This window comes from Lepisosteus platostomus, chromosome 23 (genome assembly GCF_059453375.1).
Source record: "Lepisosteus platostomus isolate fLepPlt1 chromosome 23, fLepPlt1.hap1, whole genome shotgun sequence".
Lineage (NCBI taxonomy): Eukaryota > Metazoa > Chordata > Actinopteri > Semionotiformes > Lepisosteidae > Lepisosteus > Lepisosteus platostomus.
The window spans coordinates 7592715-7617040 of record NC_142633.1 but is presented as its reverse complement, the minus strand read 5'-3'; the positions used below and the strand labels follow the sequence as shown (position 1 = coordinate 7617040).

General features: G+C 39.7%; 1 protein-coding gene across 2 annotated transcripts in view; it reads left to right on the top strand.

The window, feature by feature from the left end:
• Positions 1-24326, top strand: part of vwa5b1 (von Willebrand factor A domain containing 5B1) — an 86206-nt gene that overhangs the window by 7268 nt on the left and 54612 nt on the right. The window contains exons 2-8 of one of the 2 annotated variants that reach the window (XM_088616952.1): positions 3925-4094; positions 9079-9240; positions 11376-11595; positions 12482-12636; positions 14582-14713; positions 17579-17703; positions 23366-23542. In XM_088616952.1, coding sequence (XP_088473078.1) covers positions 3956-4094; positions 9079-9240; positions 11376-11595; positions 12482-12636; positions 14582-14713; positions 17579-17703; positions 23366-23542 — 1110 coding nt within the window. In that variant the 5' untranslated portion in view covers positions 3925-3955. Of the gene's footprint in view, positions 1-3876; positions 4095-9078; positions 9241-11375; positions 11596-12481; positions 12637-14581; positions 14714-17578; positions 17704-23365; positions 23543-24326 lie in introns of those variants that run through there. The other variant, XM_088616953.1, reaches the window with a different exon arrangement.

The window sequence follows — 24326 nt, the reverse complement described above, 5'->3', positions numbered from 1 at the left end:
AATTTGAAGTACTTGAAACTTAAAAGAATAGGTAGTAGGGTTTTGGAGTCATGGTAACACAGTGGCTAGCATTGCTGCTTTGCAGCTCTGGGGCCCTGGTTTCTGTGCCTGGGGAGATGTCTGCGTGGAGTTTGCATGTTCTCCCTGTGTTCCTTTGGGTTTCTTCCTGGTGCTCAGGTTTCCTCCCATAGTTCCACAGACAAACTGGTGGGTTAATTGACTTCTGGGAAAATTGGCTCTGGTGTGACTGTGTGTGCCCTCTCCATCCAGGGTATACCCTGCCTTGTGCCCGTTGCTCCCTTGTGACCCTGTATTGGGTAAAAAGGTTAGAAAATGGATTAATGGGTGTATCATTTTTTTAATTTGGCTTTTGCCTTATTTTGAAGATAAGGTACTACTACATATACTGTACAAAGAGGAAATCTGAACAATGATCCCTCTGTATAATTATGACTGCATGAAGGTTTGTATGGCAAAATTGGTTCATCAGAGAGCAAACGACAGGGTGTTGTAAGTATATGTCCAAACACATGCCTTCAGGCTGCAAAGCACTGACTCCTGAGTCCCCTGTGAATCTTATACGAGATAAAGTGGTTAGAAAAGAGGTGGATGGAATATTTTTCAGTTACGCTTTTGAAACTTAAATAAAAAGTAGTGAGTTTCTGAATGGAAATGTCCTAGACCTTTGCTGATGCTAGAGTGCCGCTATACAAGCAAAGAGCTTGTCGATCTGTTTCATCTTTATATTCTGAAGGTAATCCGTGGCACTAAATTGATATGAGCAAAACAATTGTGCTGCAGGGGTGTGTCACATGCAGTTAACAGAAAAGCACATCACTACTCACGCTCACAACAAGTATAGCTGCTGCCAAAGCATCAGGATAGGAAAAAGAGAGAGGGACGCTCTTGAAAATCACTACAAGCTTTTAGTCCAATTAAAATGCTAGCTTGTTTCATCTTCAGTTGTATTCCTTTTCCATGTTTGCTTAGTCTGTCTTTTTCCATCCTGGGACAGTGGTGCACCACAATGCTGGGTTTCAGGGCTGCTGTCAGGGGCTACACAATGGGTACAACTGCAGGTGCAGCAGCAGCACTATAAGGGATGATGCCCTGACCTGCTTCCCCAGAAAGCAAAACACCTGAGGGGTATTAAACTCTCCCTTTCATCCTTGATGGGGCTGAGAATAGCAGCTTCAATATTCACATGTACAGTATAACGTAACACATGTCTCTGCTTGTCTTCAGTACAACAGGCTTTATTCAAAATGAGATTCTGATCTTGGATTCCAATTTGCCTCACCGTTTGTTTCCTAAAAAAAGGCATTGTTTTGCTGAAAGAACAAACAAGAACGTCACAGCAGTGACACCAACAGACAGAGCTAGACTAAGGCCTTCCCTGAATGCCACCAGTTCAATCAGTGAAACAGTGTCTCATTCCTCTCTCTCAACCACCGAGAGAATCCAAGCTTGAGGTCAAAACTAGAGGCAAAGCACTGAGGAAATCCTAGAGTTGAGGTCGGGACAAAGCGGGCTCAAGAGATATCTGAGCAGAGATGCAAAGCCAAAGAGCTTTCACAGCACACACTCAAGAGTCTATATACCAGAGCCCTGAGTACTCTAAGAGTAGACCTTACATTTTCTGCATCACCTGAGGATGTAAATTGCCTGCAGGTGATAGAGGTTTCCTGTTGGAACATGCTTCCATGGCAACCGGCCCTGAGTGACAGGTGAGTGGAGGTGTGGCCAGTTACCACTGAATGCTAGCCTGCTAGCCTGCTCTGCAGCGTTCCAGTGGGAGCAAGCCTGACAGTGGGGTTGCAGTTCACTGTTGGATAATTCTCCTATAGGGAAAGTGCTTCCTCGGGAGATCTCCTGTGAAAGATTTTTAAAGCATTTTCTTTCCTTCCGGGTACCCACTTCACTTTCCAGGAGGGGAATACCTGCTCGAGTGTGATGGAGTGCAATAAGTGAGCATGAGAGATCCTCCACATGGATCCATTTTCACAACTCAAATTCAGATCCAATGATCCTAGGAAATCACTTAACAGGGAAAAGGCAATAAGCTCACGCCTCAGAAGTTGTTGCAGACGCTGCCCTTAGTGGCAGTGATAGTATTATTCTAAAATCGCATCGCAACACAAATATTGACTTTCTCTAACTTGTGCTTGATCATCAGGTGCTAAAATGTTGGCCCTGCTGTTACTGTTGCCAGTGATCAAAATCCAGCACTTGTGTCTGTGTATCCACCAAACTACAACACAATGACAGGCTTTCAGAAATATTTCATAATTCTATTTCAAAAGCATGACTGTGAAGAGAAGGTCACCACCAGCAGCCCATATTGCCAGCTGAAAGCTTTCTCATAGTGAGAGCAATGAGCTCCAGCCATTAGGATCACAGCAGAGAAGTCTAAACCGCTCAGTCTGGTGATTCAGTCTTCACCAGATCTGTGTTGTGGTAAAAATAAAAAGCCATTTAAATGTATGCAGGAAGGATTTCATAAATGAAATGGAAAAAAAAATGTAAATGAAACTTTTGAAAGGAAAACTTTCTCTAGCAGAATTGTGTCATCATATTTTCTTCTTTTCCACATATCTTTCTCATAGACCCATTGTACTTCAACAAGATGGCGCCTCTACTGTGCAGGGAACTACAGAAACCCTGCTACACATTTTCACCTACTATACCTCCTTTCACACGGATTTGTTCTCCTTTTTGACTGAGAATCTCTGCTAAAGTGCCACTGAGCTTGTAATGGATTTATTTTACTAATGAAATGAAATTGGCTCTGTACGTCCTTTTCTACAGATGTAGATCTTTTCCTTGGGAAAAATAAGTATACCAACTCAGATTTATTGCACTTCAGAACTAGGGGGTAGTAATAGTCAAGTGTTCAATGTGCTGGGTTTTCGCAACGCATTGTTTGGGATTGTAATGTAAGCAGCAAAATAAACCCACCTTTGTGTACCAGCTCATCCCAATTTGTTTAGTCGTGTTGTAGATGTTGCTTGGCAATTGCATTGTATTTGATTTGATGCTGCAGCTTGGAGATTCCTGGTCACTGCTGGCAAATAACATAGTCCAGGTCCTGAGCAACTCCAGGACTCCGGTTCCAAACTGTGCAAAGGATTCCATCATCTTTGCCAGCCACAGATCATTCTTAAATAGCAAAAAACTGAAACTGTGTTACGTTACAAACTATGTTTGTTATTTAATAATTCGATGTTTCACATGCTTTCAACAGGTGTTCACGTGCATGCGTGTTGAAGGACTCATGCAGTCACGGAAGGAGTCCTTCACAATTTAAGTCTTGATCCATGAGTATGTTATCAGTCCCAGTGGAACAATTTTGGGTACAGTCAATGCACACCAGAAACTTAAATCAGTATAGAAAGACATGATTGTCTATTGGTTAAATACAATGCACATATATTACTTGGGTATTGAAACATAAAACATTTTATAGGCTTCAAATGATTAACATACAGTACTTCCTGTTGGAAACTTTATAAATATTGGCAAATGGTCCATCACCAAAATCCATTTCATCTCGGTTTTGAATATAAACTGCAGACTGTAATTGAAAAAGGAATTTTATTGTTATGAGGTGATATTCAGGATGTGTTTTACTCCAATGAAGTGCTGTACATAATTACTTTTTTAAATGACTAATTCATGAAACGGATGTCTGAAGAAAATTCTAAAAGCACGAAAAGGCTGCCAAGCAGAGTGTTGCAATTCAGAGCTTCACTTCATGACCTCACTCCCCCAGCATTAAGAATTTTCCTTGGTCTCAGCGCTTGCTGTTCAACTCAGATTACAGAGACGGGGTATTTGTGGGGAGTGAACTACGACAGGTGGATCTATGTCGTAATTTCTTAAATTTACCTCAAAAGCGTCATGTGTATTTTGTTATTTTCCCAGTTAACCCAGTGCGCAACAGAAAAAGCCTACCATGCCCGGTCTCATCAACAAGGGAAAACGGAGTGCTCTGCCACTCAGTACCTCTGAAATCACTTCCTGTGTCAGAGGTTACACCTTGGCAATGACAGCTTCCCTGACCTACAACAACATAGAGGACCATCCTATAGAAGGTAAGCTACCCAGGTGCAAACCTCATAGTAAAAGGTAAAAATGTAGAAAGCCAAACAAAATTCTCGATGCACTCATCAGAAATGTACACATTGAGCGATATACAGTAACTTTATACTTTACTCAACTGTCACATTAAAAACTCCAAAACTGTTGTAGCAAATGGTTTAGGAGATGGTTCTTGTAGGTGTAGCTGAACCTTGTCCTTGGGAAATTTAAACTTTTAACATTTTTTCCAAGTTGGGAAATTTGTTAGAATATCAGAGACAGCGAAGATTGTTTACTTTGTCTCCTTCTAAGATACCTGACTTGTGTGTGCTGGTATTCTTTTTTTTCTTGGCCTCAGACTCTGTTTAACATCACCGAACATCCAATTATCTCCAAAATCAGTTACACAATCGCAACACTACAACATTTGTTCATACTACATGTCCCGGCAAGCAATCATCATGTCTGCTGTAAAGGCTCGACTCTCCTGCCACTGGCAGCAACCTAGTGAATCTAATACCCATCCGAACTGAGAAAATGCACCACAAAATAAACAACAGGGGCTTGTGAGCAACGGTATTGTAATACAACTCTTAAGGTAAAATCTGAAGAGTAGGAAAGACTGCATGTCTAGCCCTCAAAAGTGATATACAGTATAGCACACTGACGAGAGAGGAAGGTATTTACAGGCATGTTACAGTATTATTTTGTTATACAAGATTGAATCGAGTGAATTACATTAAATGTTTTGTAGTAAAGCACAGTAAAGCAGTTGCTGAGATTATTGCTCTGTCCATGAGTACCTGCTTCTTAAATTTAAAGCCAAACTGACTCGATACCACAGTAATCAAGAAAAATAAGCATGCAAAAATGACTGCAAAACCCTTTTTGGTTTACTAGGGCAATCAAACAATGGGAGTGTTGAGAACAGGCGGCAGAAATTATTAATGCAATTTCTCTCTCTAGTGCTTTTCTACAGCCTTTTCTAAATAGTGTGTATCCTCAGCAACCTATTTCATTTCATACCTGATCAAACAAACGACACCCAGCAAAATTGGGAAATGATCTTACCAGATAGCGATGGTGAATGTTAAAACAAAATGTTTTTTATGCGTTTATCATACTTTTATGCATTTTTGGTTAGTGTTGACTTATGGATTTTTTAATACTAATTACAGGTTGATATCTACTGTAAATGAATTAGAGAAAGTGTGGTTTTACACACCACTCCAAGCATTGATAACCTAATTTTATTCACTAACATTTGGTGCAATGACAACAGTTGCAGTCCATCTGCTATCACCTAATTGAAAGTCACACGTTGGGACTGATAACAGAGAAACAGAGCTTACTGGCTTGTATGTTTTCCACACAGCTAGAGGGCCAGCAGCTCAGAGTTCAGCTGATTAACAAACACAGGAAATAAAAATTTACAGTTTCCAAATCTGTGTAGAAGAGACAGAGATAAGGCTGAGATGTCGAGTGTTTACTGTAGGTGGTCTCACTGATGCTGGGTGGCAACAGCAGACAATCAATCAGGGAGACATACAGTATGGACAACAGCAACTGAGAAAGTCCTGCGAAACCTACCAGTTGGCCTGTGGGAGGAAACCAGTTCGCCCAGAGGAATCCCTATGAGAACATGGGGAGAACATACAAACCCCACACAGACAGCACCCCAGGTCTGGAATTGAACCTCCGTGCTGTGAGGTCACAATGTTAGCCATTGTGCCACTGTGCTGGAACATGGCACCTTGAATTCCAATTCAACAGCTCCAGGTTGTCTTGGAAGCCCTATCTACAGTCACAATCGTCATCCCTCCTCCAGAGGGCGCTCAGAACCTTTTTGTATTTTAGTTTCATTACCATGTTCACCTTTCCCTTGGTCCCGTGTATTATTTTAACCTCGTGCCTCTGAAGACTGGGGCTCTGCATTGATAGACAGATGCCTCAAGGCTCGCCTAGCATCGAGTCGCCCCACATCTGCGGCTTGAGGGCGCAGGCTTCAGAACGGCGTCCTGACCAGCTGAGTCCGGGGCTCGGAGCACCTGGCCTCGTTACCCTTCTTTTAAACTTTCTTGTTCCTGGTTCCATGTCGCCGTTCCTTGTTTTTATTCGTGTCTTGTCTTGAATGGATCTCCTGGTTTTAGATCATGGACTGTGCCCCGGTTTTCCTATTTGGACCATTTTGGACTCGTTTGCCTGCGCTCCTCCCTTGCACCTGGATCACTGTCAACACCGCCCCCCCTGTTCGCCCTCCCCTCCGTTCCTCACCGTGTTTTCCCTGTTGCCCTTCTCCAGTCTCTTCCGGGTTATACCGTCTGCACAGGGTCCTAAATACACACTACACGGGAGTCAGAACCGGCTTCCGTTACACCTCTCTACACTGTAAATGATCAAATGTGAAATGGTGAGATGATCTAGCAGCAAGAAAACAGATTTACGCTTGGGGAAAGGCAGCAAGTGTCTCCACCTTCAAAAGAGCTATCTTTCTTTGTGCCCTGTTTCTTGCAATTTGTCTTTGACTACTTGATAATTGTGTCTCTCAATGCTGATTCGGCAGTTGCTTTTCACACTTTGGCATCCCAGACTGCTGGAGACACACACTAAGCGCTTGCTTGAAGCTTTTTAATGATTTTTTACTACACATCTGCTTAACAGCTTGATATGCAAAATTGTTGAAAGACAAGAAAGGACACCATATGTTGTTACATATTAAAATATTTCCTTTGATCCTCTTGAAAATATAGTACCACATCTTCAGACGTTCGTGTTTCAATTACGGTATATACACTAAGTCATTTGTTTACGTTAAGGGAATATTATAAGAACCAATAAACTCTATTTTCTTAATATGGATGGTGCCATATTGTTATCAGGACACAGGCAGGAGCTACAGTATATATTTCACATCAATTAGAAATAACAATACAAATAATAATCGTAGAAGGCAGCAATGCAGCCACATGTGACAGTGTTTCTCAGTTCAGAGCTGTAAAAAGAATCTGGTTTTCCATTTTGTCTCACACACTCGTTCTTTGAATCCTGGTAATCTTTTTGCTATGGCTAATACTGTAAATCATTTATGTGATAGAGGCCTCATTTCCAGAGCTGACTGTGAATTGAAACCTTTGCTCTCCCACAAAGTCTTCTATTAATGACAGAATGGTCTATGTACTGATTGAAGTTCACTCTGTGACATTTAGTAAAACTGGATATTTTTCAGCAGAAATTACTTCTGTTTATAGTCAAGAATGAACAGATAAATACTGCAGACCTCTGGGTTAGTTTCAATACCTTCCTGGCTCTCAGGAGTAATAAATATCCTTGTCGCATGTTTTTGTCTTTGTTTAGGCAGTACATTTATCAAAACTATCAATGAGGAATTCCAGTGTTTTCTTTCATAAAATATTTTTATTTCAAAAAAGCATTCTCTGTTTTGAAATTGGATCTGCATTGGATTTCTCATTTCATTAAACTGCTTGTTTTATCAGCAAGTAGCTGAGGTAACGCTGAATGAATAAATATGAACAAATATTCTCTTACACCTTGTCCTTGATGTTTTCAGAACTACACCTAAAAAACACATCTAAATGGTGGAATGAAAAAACATTGACTGCCATTAATGTTAAATAAACAAAGAATGGGAGGTGGTCAGTGTGGAACTTAAGGGGATAACCCTTTTATATAGAAACATATCAGAACACCCTTATGGAAGCTATTCCTAACTGTCTGTGCTATTCAACATCACCTACAGTAGTTGCAGCATGGAGCTTTAATTCGTAATGTAAGAACATAAGCAAAGTTATAAATGACAAAGGGCCATTCAGGCCATGTAGTTTGTTTGTTTCGAAGCTAATTGATCCCAGGATCTTCTTCAGCCGTTTCTTGAACGAAACCAGGTAATTGGCTTCGACAGCATGACTGCGTATATTGTTCCACACTCCCACCACCCTTTGTGTAAGGAGTGAGATGCCCAGCCATGTAGTTAAAGCCAGTACCCTGGGATCTTTTCTAGAAGCTTCTGAAACATCCAGGTAGGTAGATCCTTTAAAAATAGGTTAAACTTGTTTTGTCTTGGTGAATGAGGAAAAAACAAGAGGAGCTGCAAGAAACAGAGTTCTTAATTATTTCAATTTGTAGTGCAGGATTCCAAAAATACAAAATCTAAACTCTAGCAAGGACAATTATATTATAGTAAATTAAATTGTGACATTTTCATCAAAGTGTCACGTGACCAGAGTCCTTAACCACCCAATAATAAATCTGTGGTGTAAAAGGACCTACTGGTAGCCACTTCAATTTAATTAGCAGTCAGTCTTACAGTCAGTCTCAGCAGTTACTCTTCACTATTCTGCTTGTCTTGGAGAAAGACTGAGGGAGCACTACGATAACCATGAGTCTTGGATTTCCTGATATTGAAGATTTCCTTCAAATGCTTAGAAATCTTCCTGGATCTTTCTCCAACTGTATGTCAATTTACAATTTACTGCCAAAGGTTTTCAGATAACTCTCCATTTGTCCCAGTATCAGCGTGCTGGTAAAGAAAGGAACCTGTTCAACCTTTTATTCTCTCTAAGACTGTTCACCTGCAATCCAGGCTTTTCCGGATATAGGCACCGCATCTTATTAAACGGACATTTCTAGCAGCTGATAGGAAACAAATTTGCTTTGATTGAGTAGTTTTGGAGTTTTATACCAAAAATTGACAGATAAATCACATAGAAACAATTATAAAAATCAATTTTTCCCATCACCTTCAAAGACAATGGTAAAATAGTTTTATATTTATAGTCCTGTTTTGGTTTTAAGAAATTTAGGCACCCTATATGTACATTTCCATTACAGCATGTGAACGAGAATAGTACGTTTCTTCACATCCTTCTATAAATAGTATTTAAACATACTCCAGGACTGAGAGCTTCTGACCTGTCAAATAGTTGTTTAGGAAGACCCGAGACAGTTTCAGATTTGCCCACTCCCTCTCCTGTTTTTCAGGTCTCTTCATCTACCCGCTGGATGAATGCTCTACAGTGGTGGGCTTCGAAGCCATGATATCCAGTCGAATAGTCACGGTGCAAATTAAAGACAAAGCCAAAATTGATGACTGCTACTTCGACTGCTGTACAGTGGCCAATGGGACGTTCCAAAACGGCAGTGGTAATGTCTTAAAAGATTCATTTCTAGATTAGAGGGCACAGGTTCAAGACACAGTGACTGAAACTTTAATTCCCACAGATTATGAGAAGATTAACACTACACTGAAAATAGAAAAAATGAAAAATGTAACTCCTAGTTGTCTGCAGGAGGGAATATTAACCTTTATAACTGCAGAGCAGGAGAGGTGCTCATGGGAGTTTCCCCACTGAGCCCACAGTCAGTGTCCTGTGATTGTTGTTTTGTCTTCTGCTGTTTTCTTGCTGTTTGCCCACTGCACAGCTGGGTTTCTGAAGCTTGGTACCCACTGTTTCAACAGGAATTGTAACGTTTTAAAGGTGATGATGCCACAAACTGTGACTTGGGTACAGGATGGAGAAATTATATTTAAAAAAAAGCTTTATATAAAAAGGCACACAAATGACTTTGTGTCCCTTGAATCTGAGTAAAGACTGGAGCTTTCACTAGAGTTATATTACTTGATTTAGGAGACATGCCAAGAGTTGCCATGAGTTACTGTCAATAAGAAGATTTAATTTTACTTTCTAATCATGCACTTGAAGATCTCCCTTCCTATACAGAAATTAAATGTAAAGATATACACTGGCAAATGTAAAGCTTGCTATAAATACGGTACATGCTGAAAAGATCATGAAAAGCTGAAATATATTAATGGCAATACTTTATGAGCAGACACTACAATGACACTGACACATACACTATGACATATATACATATATACATACATTTCCCCACGGGATTAATAAAGTATGATCTATTTATATATAAGACATACTGTATATTCCATTAGTTCGTTTATACATGAATCACCCTAATCTCTAGCTTTCATTGATCTATGGCTTGATGAAGGTCACCTCAAGATCTCTCCTTGAACTGTCTTCTGCTAAAATAGTCGCAACCTTTTGAATTATAAAAACACTTTTTGCAAACTGCAAATATTTTACTGGCAAGAAAGGAGGTTGTCCCCCTCACATTTTGTCATGTCTTTGAGTGGGGGGGAGATGGATTCTCCACACAATTATTTCTCGGTGGGGTTTTTCTTAAATTTTCCTTGCTTTTACATTGTGTTCTGCTGTGTTCCGGCACTACCGGTTTCTAAATGAGCAGAGACTCTTTATCTGGGCTTGGATGCAAAATACATGTACTGTCAAGAAACTGAACAACTGGATTTTATGTGCACATGTAGACTAGACTGTCTGGGTACAAACTGGACAAACTGTCCATCTTAAGTGTAGGGAAACTTGGATAAAGAGTTGTAGAAAAAATATTTAAAGAAGGAGATTTTACTCTCGTGAGTTCGTTTCTGATACAAAAGTTACTTTTTTTCTTTTTTCTTTACCCTAGCTGTAGGGAAAAAAGTAAAAACATTGCACACAACAGAATCACCTTCTTATGCACAACCACTTCAAGACTCCAGATTTTTTGGAGTAGTTAAAACACAGGAAAGCAAAGGAATGTAACCATTCTCTAATGGTATCAGAACTTCCAAAAAGCCACAAATGAAAAGAGGCCATACAGCCAATAATAATTCATGAGGAATGAAAGCAGTCTAAGACCAGGACCCCAATGCTTAGAGAAAACATGACCAAGGGGATAGCTGTAAAGGTGGATATGGAGTGGAGGAGGGATGTGAAAATGAACGAGGAAGAGGAGAGGGTGAGGTGTAGTATACGTGTGCACTGAGGCCATTACGTCAGGATTAGTTGTGAGTTGCAGCTGCTGAGCTTATTTAGTTCGACTGCCTTCACCCCTCCTGAACTTAAGCTAGAACTAAATTTATCTTGTTCGATTTGTGCATACAGTAAGTCCTCTATTGCCTGTACTGGGATCAAACCACCATAGACAAAAAGCCCTTGAGCCCACCTGGTCTGGGAGGTGGAAATTCAGGGAGCTCTTGGAGGACAGCCATGCAAAAATGGAGAGAAGAATGAAGAGGAAATGGAGAGAAAAATGATGTCCACACAAACACCCCAAGCAGCAATCAAACCTAGGAGTGTGGGGCTGTGAGGCAGCAGTACTAACCATGCTCTATGTCTCCATGCAGCCTTTATAACAAGGGATTCTATGACTCAATCTGAAGGGCACTCTTGCTCATGTGCTTTCTTTCTCCACACTAGGACACATCATGCTGGATGAGGACTTGGAGCGGACAGTGTTAGTTGTTAACCTGGGTATCATTCCCCCATTGGAGACAGTGACAGTGCTTGTGAGCACGTCCTCGGAGCTGATGGCCCTCCCCAGTGGAGCGATCCGGGTGACCTCTCCCCCAGTCTGCACCCCGAAAGTACAGAAATCCATTAATGAAGAGCACAGCCACTCTCAGAACCCGACCAGAAAGTAAGCATCTTTAATATGCAAGGCAGCATTCGACCTATTCTCCAATGGCAGGGACTTCGGGGAAATATGTCAAAAATCAGTTTTGCTAACATTATAATACAAACGTTCCTCAAAAATAAATACTCCCCATGTGAGCAATTACTGCTATATCTATTTTGTGCATTCTTTCACACGCTTAATAATTTTCTCCAATAGCAGTTTTGCATCACTACCAGGGTTTTTCATATCTGTTTTGGAATTGTTCTCTATTACCATACACTCCCCTCTGCTCTTTCTCAGTTCCCTGCTTAAACAAAGCTTGATATTAGAATTTTCAATAAGTTGTAAGTTGCACTTAGATAGCACTTTAAATTTTAGACTGACCAAGCACAAACGTGGAGTTTAGTCAAAGCTTTGGGGTTAGCTCTCTTGCTTTTATGATCAGTGAGGCTTTTAGGAACAGAAAGGGAACTTTAATGACTTAGTAATCAGGACTCCAGTTTAAACTTTCATCCAAAGCATGGCACTTCCTACATGACAACATCCCCTGATGCCATAATGGATCACTGGTTTGGAACTCCTGGTTCAGAGGGATGAGCATTATCTACTGGTGCAAAAGCACCTCTTACAGTATGCCAATTTTGCTTAGTTTCTGAGTGATCAGGCAACAAGGCAGCAATGGTACTGACAAAGACCACAGTCTACCCCCGAGTTTTTTAAACAGGTAAAGTCTAGGATGATTTTTGTTTTCTGATCGCAGAATTTTATCTTGAATCTCTTGAGTATTTGACAATGCCCTTCCCCACGGAGCAGTATGGATAAACACATTTCTCATTTTGTACCACTGACACCTCTTGTGTCAGTGATGACCTAATGCTATTTCTTTTTCTTTCTTTCTCTTGTCCAGCAAGGATAGACATCATTGTGCCCTGGGTCCCCATGATCAGAGTACAGTAAACAGCCAGCTATGTCTTGCTTGGTTACTGGAAGAAGAGCCAATCAACTCCATTGATTATGAATTTAATTTTCAGCTGGAGATCAGAGGACCCTGTCTCTTAGCAGGTCAGCAGAAAATGAAAAGTGTACCATTGCAAATTGAGCCTGATCCCATATCAGATTGTACAGACCCTGATGGTGTTTCAATCTAATGCCTCTTCCTTTGGAGAGCTGTTGTGTATTAATATATATTCCGTCTGGCTACCAGATGCCAAATTGCTTTCCTTCATTGCGATGCTGATGCTACATTTGTATTCCATAAATTTTATTTGGAGAATGAACACATTTGTCAGCTTTCTCATTCTTTAGCCTCCTCCAGCAATATAAAGTAGTCACTAATTTAGTAAGCTCACATAAAACCCACTGCTTGCCAAATAAACATGATTTGTATTTGGTATTATCTTTCTGGAAGACGAGCTGACACTAGTGGAATGAAAACCTGTTAGCTGAAGGAGTTCAACACTGTATCGCCGAATAGTTGGGTTACTCCAAATGCTTTCTTGAATGAATGGATCCCCACATCAAGTGTGGCAAATGCAATACAATGTTAGGTACAACCACATTCATCATACCAGCAAGCCTCCACACACATTGTCTTTAGTCCTGCCCACCTACATGTAGGTCCTATCAGCATTCAGTAGAAACAGTCTACTACCCAGTGTATTATAACCTCAGATGTTCTCTGAGGCGCATGTTAACCCTGGATGATCAGATCCTTTTCCTACAGTTTATGGTCTAAAGTCATTATGATAATGTGCTGATTATTTTTTCCTGAAATTTCTTGCTCTGTAATCTCTGTAGTATAACTACAATCACACAGATGGATCAGATGGATGTGCATTAGGTTTTCTGGTTTCTCTGTGCTAATCTGCTGATTGTTGAAGCTGAACATGTAATTCTCCGGACCCTTCTCTCATTACAGTCTGCCTTCAATCAGGCTGATAACAACTATGTGAGCTTTTTTACTGATGCAAGGCATGGATATATGTTTTCCCATTTTTGTGTAATTAATATAGTCTTTCTGAACCGCTTTTCATGCAGATTCTTAATCGGCTGCTTTCGCCAGTATGGATTCCAGTGAAATACCAGACATTGAGCATGTGGTATTTTTATGAAACCATACAGTGAGAGGGTTTGGGAAGTAAAATAAAAATAAATAACATGACTTTCCAGCTGGCACAAAATGTAACAATTTACAATTTACAGCTTGTCCTCGATGGTGGTGGGCTGGCTAATATAAAAAATGAACATTTTAGAATTTTAAAATGTTCCCAGAGGGTGCAGTGTGGTTACCACAGACAATCAGACATGTTTTTGTATGTGATTTATCCAAAATATAAATGATTTAAAAATATATAAACATAGGTCTTTAAAAGAAATTAATTGGAGGATGTTTTGTTAAAATTATTGTACAAATTGCAGATGTTACAGAATCCTAAAATATCAGATGATCACTAGCATTGCATTGTAGCATTCTGCCAATGTTATATTTTGGTTTTGACAACTTATAAAGTATGTTTTGACAACATCGCTTGAAGTCTATAAATGTGTATCACCATAATGTTTCTCCGTTGCAACTATTTATGACATTGACACATCGAAACCAGTATATTATTCGGTTAGGAATTTTGTGAATAACCTAAGGCCCTAGTGGATCCCTAAAAGGCTAAAGGCTTAGTGAACATTCAGTATATTATCAGCTAAATACGGTGTATTAGTCAGTACAATCAGAAACATAGTAAATAGAATAATAGTAATTTTGTAACACAACTAAAAGTATACGAATACAGGGAAGAAGATAACTTGAAGTTGTCCTAAATAGAGAAAGAAGAAAGTGACCACTTCTTGGATGCAGGAGATTCCAGTGAGTAGTGGAATGAACAATAGTGATCTCTTCCTTGGTGCTCCTGTACTAGGTGTTCAAAAATATATGATTTCAGGATGTATGGGTGACTGTCATGGTGGCTGTAACCTTCCCTGGTGCGTTGATGATGATTCTGCCTGTGTGCAGGTGTAGAGAGTCCGACTCATGCGATCCGGGCAGACGCAGACCCCTCAGCTCATTCTGCCACCAACATCGTCGTCACCCTGGCTGACAAATACACCTACGATCACCCTGTTGAAATTATCATCTACCCAAGCGGTAGGTTTCTTCACTCTCTTTAATAACTTGGCAGTGTTTATTCGTGAAATCTATGATGTCTATGAAAAGACAAGTATCGACATTTCATGATATTTTGATGCCGTTCATTACTTATCTGAATTTGGATGGGAAATAATCCTGATTTCAACGCTATGGTACTTGTTTTTTTCCTTTTCTCTATATCTGACCTTAATGTACTTATCTGTTATCCCCCTCATTTTCTTGCTTTCCTGTCTTCATCATTTTCCTTTTTGTATTATATCGACATTCTCCTTTGTTACCCTATGTTGCCACAATTGTTGCAATTTTGTAATTTTTGAACAAGAGCTTCAAAGGAAAAAAACAAACATTGCAGTGATAACATGGGTCAGTGTGTAGATGGTGGGAATACACTTCTGCAATGTTGTCGGCTCAAATCTGGGGTTGTCTGGCAGTGGTAGACCGCAGCAGGTTTATAAACTGGTCATCGACTCATTCCCTGTAATTGGATAGGATGATACCTTCAGCATAGCAACCTATGACCATACACAAGCTGTGTAACATCGGGTGTCACATTGAACCTTCTTTTGATTACAGCCTTGAGATGGCTCAAAGCAGCCAGTGCCCAATCCTGTACTTTTCAGCTGCATAGTAATCTCACTTCATTGTGGCATACCTCACTACAGTCTGTGCAATTCCAAGCCCTGAGCAGCCTGACAAAAGTCCTACACAAAATAATGTTTATATAGATAAGGTGAGATAGGAGCACTGGATATGTAAGAAATATCAACTTTGAAGAATTTCTCTGTGCTAGTTCATGTACAGTAAACTAGTAAAGATCTGATATATAACACAATTGTATTATTAACTATTAGTCATCTTGGATAAAGACAAAAAAAATGCATACATGATAATACATTGTGTGATTTCTGGAGATCTGTGCTCCAAACGAGGGAAATTGAACTTCAGTAAGGAAAATGAAGAATGCAAAGCAAATTATTGTGTCAGAGAATTAGAGAACAAAGCATTGACCAGTCAATTTTTTTTTCAAATCTCGCTGACTGATATTTTATTATTTTAAAGGGTAGAATATGTCAACTCAAATTACTGCAGCGCAAGGAAATATCAGTCTTAACATTTCCAACCTACTTTTAGAACAGAACGTCAACCTTTTGTTCAGTTCTTTGTGTGCTATCGTCAAGAAACCCAAACTCCCTGACTCCACCCCGAATCCCTCTGGAACTTCCCTGATGTCTTGTCTTGCCAATGAGGTCTTGCAGCTTAGCATGGCGTCCCTGCCTATTTTTTGCTACAGCTAAGCAAGCTGCCTCTTTAAGGCAGACAGAATTTAATCCTCAGCTCCAGTATTGCCTTTCCTCAGGGCAGATCTGTTCTGCACATCACTGTAGATATAAACCACAGGTTCAGCAAAAGACCAATCAATATCTTGTAAAAGTTTCTCCTTCACAAATAGTTGAACCTTGGGTCAGTTCAATATGACTCATTTCTGAGGGTCAATGGTCCTGCTCTCACTGTGGTTATGATCACTGAGCAGTTCCATGCTTTGTCAGGGAGCTCTGCTGCACTATTATATGTGTGTAATACTTCTGATTCAATAAGTCGAATGCAAACATATAGTGTACAAAAAGGGGCATATAGAATGATAAAAATTATATGATGATTCTTATTTGTATAGAAAACTTAAGTGAAAACATCAGCCCGTATTCTATATCAGTAGCATCTGCTCAGAAGTAATTAAATGGCATAATGTCAATACTCCTTGAATGCTTGTGGATTGATTGAATGAAAGTTCTCCTCAGTTAAAAAAAAGGTTAAAACTTACAGGAAAAATACTGTGGGATGGTAATTACACCTTCTTCTTTCCAACCGGGTTCCTCTAGTGAGGTGAAATTGAAATTGAACTGAGACAGAGCTAAAGAAACTTGACATATAACACATTGAAAATAGAAGAGGTGTTTGCCAAGGATTCTACCTAGTTTAATCTGGCAGAAAAAAAATAAAAGGCAGGAAATGCCTATGGTACTGAATTTCTGAACTTAATGTGGTTTAATTAAATTAGCCAACTGAACAGTAGGACATTCCACATTGCTGAACAAAAGATTTAGAAATTATACTTGAATTTACCCCCTGAAACAAGTTCCTTGATTTGTGTCATTTCACAGCTTGATGTTGCATTTCATGACAGATAGCGAAATGCAAAGAGAGAATACCAAAATACAGACAATGCTGAAGTAATGCCACAGCTGACAATGCAGGAGAAACTCTTTCAGAAATAAAACATCTGTGTTTCATCTTTTTTAGGGTTTAAGCAAAGGAATTTAGAGGTGGCCATTAAGAGATTTACAACAGTCTAATTAATCGTGCCTAAATCACAGGATTTGCGCACACACTGTGTCTTCTGTTTTTTTTTAGTTCCAGCTGAACTCTTAATTACTGAATCTATTGAAGTACTGATTGAATTGTCTGTGCTACAAATTAGCATTAACCCTCTTCCATTTGCTGGGTTTCAGAATTCCTTAACTTACTGTAGGTGCAGTATATTGTTTCAATGACCAGTAAACTGGACTCTCAACAGTTGCATAATGCAAAGCTTAAGTTTTTGTGGCGGAGTAGTATGTCATGTAATGTGTATATGTACTGTATGTTACTAAAGTAAGAGTTTAAAGAGCACAAAACATTAAGAAGTTTGAACAAGTGAACACACTTGCACACTTGTGAGCCACACTGAACAAGTTACAAAAGTCCTTTTCTGATGCCTAGGGATGAGGGTACTAAGCAGTTAAACAGCTGCAATGAAAACAGGAGACACAGGAATCCGGACAGCCAGGGCCTAGAAACTCTGATCTCATTTGCCTGGATTTTCAGAGCCTCATATGCCTCACGTCCTCATAGAAGATGGGGATATGACACCAGAGGAGTATGATGAGCACCTGAAGGGGAGGAGTGACTTCATCAAGGGTGTGAAGAAGGACCCGAGCTGTGAAAAGAAAGTGAGTTTGTTTACGCTGTTTGTGTCCTGAAAGTCAGAGGCAGGTTTAAGCAGTAAGGCTTCAGTTCAGGTCTGGATGGAACCTGCAATCGAGAGATCTGTGGTTCACACCTAGCCTACCAGGATAGGATACTCCTGAGGCACACATCTTTTCTCCAAACAACAGTCACAGATATTGAGCTTTCTTCATGCACCCTCCCCAGACATTCCAACTTCCCTAGATACACCAAAGAGAATAGAACTTTAGGAGTTCAGCCGAATCCTAATCAATGTGCCCTAGAGCGAAAATTTATTGAAAGTGTGAAAAGTAGTAAAAGTTTTTTTGGATTTAACCTCACATAATACCCCCGCCTTCAAGAGGAATGAGCCAGGGAGCTGCTTCAATGGTGAAGAAGTGGTGCTCAACAGGAGAGAGGTTAATTTGTAGGAATTTGACCTCCTTCCAGACTTCTGGTTAAAGACATGACATACAGTATCTTGTCATACCCTCCCCCTGCATTTCTCCAGGAAATGTCATCCAGCTCTGCAGTGAAATAGATTTTTTTCAGCTTCATGAACCAAACTGTTCCATCAGGCAATTAACTAGGGACGACCAGACCGATGCAAGATGTTCTGGAGTCATCAATTAATAATGAGCACAAATTAAAAAGAAATATTGTAAACTACAGAAGGAGACAAACAAAAGAGTGACGGGTCTCTCTGCGACTTCGTTTCCTGCATTTAAACAAATCCAAAAGGAACTGATGAATTCATTTATTATTTTATTACATTTTGGAATAGACACTTCAAGTGCCTTATCAGCCAGCTCTGTCAGATTTTTGACGTGATTACCAAAGGGAGAAAGATTAGCACATACAGTAGGATGAATTATTTCCTATCTCTCACAATGTTTCGTTTTGTCTTATGTGACTTCACTGTTCACTGTTGTCACAGGCGAAAAAAAAATCACTGAAATAATCCATGACACTTTTACATGGAATAAAAAACTGTTGTAGCAGGAGGTTGATGGCAGTTATTAATGCTCTGGACCAAGAAGGAAATACAACATAGTACAGAGAAAGCTACAGAAAGCCACACTGGTGGTGGTGGAGGGGAGTCCCCATTACCTGTAAAGCGCTTTGAGTGGAGTGTCCAGAAAAGCACTATATAAGTGTAAGCAATTAATTAATGACAGTACTGTGTATGTGTGAAAAAGGAACAACTTTTGTTAAAATGGAATTCACGAGGAAGGACAATGCCCAAGATCAAATCGTAATGAACTGTAGTGGAGCGAATATTTGACTTAACCCGCTTGGCTGAGGGCCAACCTCCTGGCCACAGGACGAGGCCAGGTAACCAAGGGGCAGCTGCAGAGGTGGACTTGGGGTGGAGGTGGGATGCAAAAGTCGGACGCGAGGAAGAGGGACATCGCGTTTGGTATTTATAGCGTTTGTTGGAGGAAGGACGAAGGGAGGGATTGCTAATTACTGGTGGCTGGGAATGATTGAAAGTGGTTGTTGTCATCCCTCCCGAACTTTCATTAAATAAACTCCATTAAAAATCTGTAATAAAAATTAATATATTCCATGAAATGAAATACATATGCACCTATAAATGCTTTAAAGTGCATGAGTTTCTGTGTAACACCCTGTTATAATATAATTTCCCACTGTCTTTTTCCGTTTGAGCACTAAAGTCTTATTAACCAATTTTCAAACCACACATGACTATTTGCTTGAATGCCCCCTTCCTGTAATTTGGGACTCTACAGTATCTTTCATAGATAATTTTTAAAATAATTTTACTTGGAAAATGTAGCACAAGAGGGTGGCTCCTCTGGGGCCCTGGGCTGTGTTCTGGACTTGTGGTGCCATCTGTGGACAGCCTGTAGGATAATAGTTCAGGTGGGGAGCTGCGTCAGCATGCGTAGGCTGCAAAGGAACAAGTAATAGGTTTATTCCATGCTGAAAAAAAGAAGAAAGAGAACACAACATTTCGGCCGTGGAGCCTTCTTCAGGTGGCTTCTTCAGGTGGCTTCACACCTGATGAAGGCTCCACGGCCGAAATGTTGTGTTCTCTTTCTTCTTTTTTTCAGCATGGACTAAACCTATTACTTGTTCCTTTGCAGCCTGTAGGATAATTTGAAGGTGGATACCTTGGAGCTGGTATATTCTCCCCATGTTCATGTGTATTTGCTCTGGGTGCCCCAGTTTCCTCCCACAGGCTAAAGATATACTGGTAGGTTAAATTGGCTTCTGGGAAAATTGCCACTAAGCATAAGTAGTTGGTGTCAGTGTCTCTGAGTATGTTCCAATGCACCGGTGTCCATTGCAGGGTGTACCCTGCCTTGAGCCTGTTGTTTGACAACATAGAGCATCCATCACAACCCGGAATGGGAAGAAGCTGTTAGAAAATGGATGGTTGAAAGTACTACATTATTGTAACTTGGCAAAGCATTTGTAGCTTGATTTGAAAATTCTCTTGCCGACATATACAGTAGTGCTCTCAATGGTGTGGTTTGAAACCATTTAATAACTAGCTTTGCACAGGTGAAACACTAGTTTGGCATAAAAGGCAAGATACAGCCACAATAAATTCACGTCTCAGTAAATTCAGCAGGTCTTTGTAGTCTGAAACTTTGAACTTTGAAAGTATAGAAATCTTTGGTTTCTTAAGCCTTTCCTTAGATTTCTTTATTTTACACAGACAGCACAGGCTTTATATAGAAGGGGTTTTCTCACCTCTCTCTGGGAACAAAATAAAACAAATTACATGGTAGACTGCCTGTATAACTGATCTCTTTCTGAAGACTTAATATCCCTCTATCAACCATAAAAGAGTATCTATAGCAACCGTATAGAGCCCTGCAAAACAAGGCAGATATACATAAAATTACAGAACCGAGTTTGCTGCCTTCATCTGGTTTCCCTGGTTATCTGTAGATTGCTGTGGCAGGGCAGGGCTACAGTCTGGGCCGCCTGATCAAATTCATGTTAAAAATCATATCAATAGATGAAGTGTGAAGAAATTGTTTCAGATAGTCTATTTAACGATTTAAAAAATAGAGGTATACTCAGTTTGCTATTTTGCAGATTTCAAAGTAAGCATGAAATAAGGTATTTCCTGATAAAGTCATACTTAAGATAACTGTTATATAGATAATAATATATATAACAGTTCTATATTATAACATTTTCATTATAATTGTTATATAAATGATTATTATGTAATTAAATAACATAAGAACACAAGACTCATTACAGGCTGGAGGAAACTCAGTTCATCAGGTCATCAGGTCATCTGACTAGTAACTGATAGATGATTGAGTATCTCTGCAGACAGCTTCTTGAATGAAGCCAGTGTATCAGCTTTGACAAGATGACCGGGTATCTTGTTCCAGACTCCCACAACCCTTTGTGTAGAAGCACTTCCCCATGTTTTCACACCAGTCCTCTGGTTTGTGTTTTAATTTTCTTTAAGAAGAAGTCCACTTTGCTAGCTTTGATATTGCATTTGAGGATTTTGGATACTTAAATAAAATAAATTAAATTAGGTCTCCTTGTAGGCTTCTCTTTTCAAGATGAAAAATGCCTTTGGGCATTCAGTAAGTGTATAACATGCTGTAACCCCAAATCATCATAGGATTCCAGAGAACTTATATGTCTATTGGCGACCAATATTGCACTCAGCATTTTAGCCCTAACCACTGCCTCCCTATCTGTAATAAAATATTGCACAATACTATAAGAAAAGCCTATGCAAGAGGTTAATGGCAAGTACAAAACTGATTTATTTTACTTTAAAAAATGTTTTATTTAGTTTAGATTCCTAATCTAATAATCGTGGAGTTTGAACAGTAATCATGCAGTTTAAAACTAACAGATCAACATGTATTGTTCATATCACTTCCCCTCTCGTGGACAATATGAACATCCCAAAGTAACCACTGAGAACAGCCGATTTATCTTAGCAGACCAGCTCAATTGATCCCTAGTAGTCTTTCAAGCTTAAGGAATATGACCTTGTCTAGCCCATTGACCTACTCTATATATAATACAAATGCATTTCTTCTTAGACATGCCAGTATGACCAGTCAATTTCAAGGTTAAGAGTTTAATAATATATGGACTACATTACCAGGATGCATACTGGAGATGGGGAAACTGGGAATTTTCTGGGATACACTTAATCCTGTGATAGGTTCACTCACTATGCAAGAAAATAATGAGAACTAATGGGCTAATGGCCTGTTCTCATCATCGCCAGTTTTTATAAATAGGTGTGCCATTAACACAGAGGCATGGTATCCTAACATGAACAGAGACAATCAGCTGTTTTGAGCTCATAGCTGGGGAGGGGTTTAAATGTAGGAAATGCTTAGGAACAATCCAGTGATTTACAAATATGATTGGACTAGAATTGAGAAAAGTATCCTTGCTAGTCTAAAAGGCATACACTTCAAAACAAAAGGATTTCGTTTAAACATATAAAAAATCCTTTTAGAGTAAACAGCTAAAATGGCAATGGTTGTTCACCTCCAGACACAAACTGTCATTCCACCTGCTTGCTGTTACACCACACTCTACAAAGCAGGGAGCAGAGCACAGCTGCAGGCTGGAGGTCCTGACAGGACTGCAGTCTCATACAGTAGCTGTGTCAGTGTCCCACGGGCTCCCAGACATCTCTGAAAAACAAAAGAAGGGATCTCTGACTGAATTGAAGCCTACCCAATACCAGAGGATAAGTCAGCTGTCATCAAACCCTGAGAGACCCTGGTCACTAGTTTATGACTTGTTCTAGATCTGAACCAGCTCTTTTAGGAATAAATACGTCCAACAAGTGGTCTGTGAGGAATTCTTTACCAGTTAAGTCATCGGGGACCCAAACTACTGTACATTATTTACCGTTTACCCTTTATTGAATTATTGAAAATTTACATTTTACTTGTCTTTTTAAAAACGAATGAGATAATTAAAACGTGCAAGACTTTGCTTTACTTTTATTGCACATAGGACGGGGTTCTGTCTGACCCATTAGGTCAGATTAAAGACAAATGTCTGATAGGCTGCGATTCATCCACTGGACACAGATTCTGCTTCTTGAAAAGGTGAGTTCTGCTTGTTGCCTTTAAAAAATATTCACATGGGTATCTTATTGTGCCTACCCTTTTAATACTCCAGGAATCTAGGGGGGCTTTTCCTCCTGGAATGGATGTATCCTTGAATATCTTGTGAAGTATGGACAGGCCTGGTTCAGGTGTTATATTGAAGCTAATTTGGCTATTATTAAACTATTTAAGTTAGCGAACCTTTATTTTCTTAATCAGTTCTTAAATCTCCAGTTGTGATCACACTGATCATCCATCATAGAGATAGAAGCAGCCTTAGTATTGGTTTAAAGCAAAATTCACTATAAGTAAACTCTACCAAGTTGTCCTCAGCTTGTGAAAATGGTTGGCTCTTACTGATGTCTGAACATTACTTAATGTGTTAGTAATTTATCATTTACTGACAATGTAGGGTGAATGGAAGATGTCTTCAACCTGGGTATTTGCACATGCTTAAATTCCAGCTAGCTCACCATTGAAAATGAATTGAATTTTGAATCCCACCACCCACTACATGCTTAAAAACAAAATCTTAAAAATCTGTCTTGTTGACTACTGCTGTGTTTGCAAATTTCAGGTCGAGATTATCCGAAAACGTCTCCACAAGGATATTCTCCATAACCCTGTCGTCATGCTCAACTTCTGCCCAGACTTGAAGGCCGTGCCTTCAGACCTGAAGAGGGTTCAGGGAGAATTTATTTTTCTCATCGACCGCAGTGGAAGCATGAGTGGGGTGAACATCAGTAGAGTGAAGGTAATGTTCATTTATTTTGTTACCCTCTTGTTCTCCGGAACTTTGCTCTGCGGTGGTTCGGGAACTGGGACCAGATTGTCTCAACACCACCACATGTGAGGCTATGGATATCAACTAATGTCAAAATAAAAAGTAGTGGTTCAACATATTTCACCACGATGTGCTTTTCTACAGACTGGCAATTCTGAATAATGATGCCACTGATCAATTGGTAATTGTCTCAGTTACAGAGCTCTCAGACATCTGATGACTGTAATTGGGATTAAACATCCTACATAATATCCAATTGTAGTAGTAGCTGTATGTTGTTGTTTCCACTATACAGAAGTAATCCTTTAGGATTTTTCCTGCAGACTTGTTACATACAGTATGGCTGACTTGGCTTGTGTTGTCAGTAGGTTGTGTTGCTGGATTGTGCTGGTGGTTGGTGACTAGTCACTCACATTGAGTGACTTCATGTTGTAATGTACCAGGTTGTAGCAAATCTTGGTCAACTTAGTCAACTACAGTAAGGGCAAATTTTCTATCATTGCATTAGTGCAAAAGTTTACACATTGTGTGGGTTGTGAGATGACTGAAGGGCTATGGTCTTAATAGTAAAAGTTTAAAACTGGTCTTGCTAGTAGTCAGTGCTGTCAAATGACAAAGGTAGATGTCTTTACTGTGGAATGTCGTGCAGCCAGTTAGATACATTCTTTTCTTACTTTTAAAAGTACAAAAGCACATTACCCAATTATCTTGTTCATCATCTTTCTTTCATTGTGCCAATCAAAAAATAAGCAGC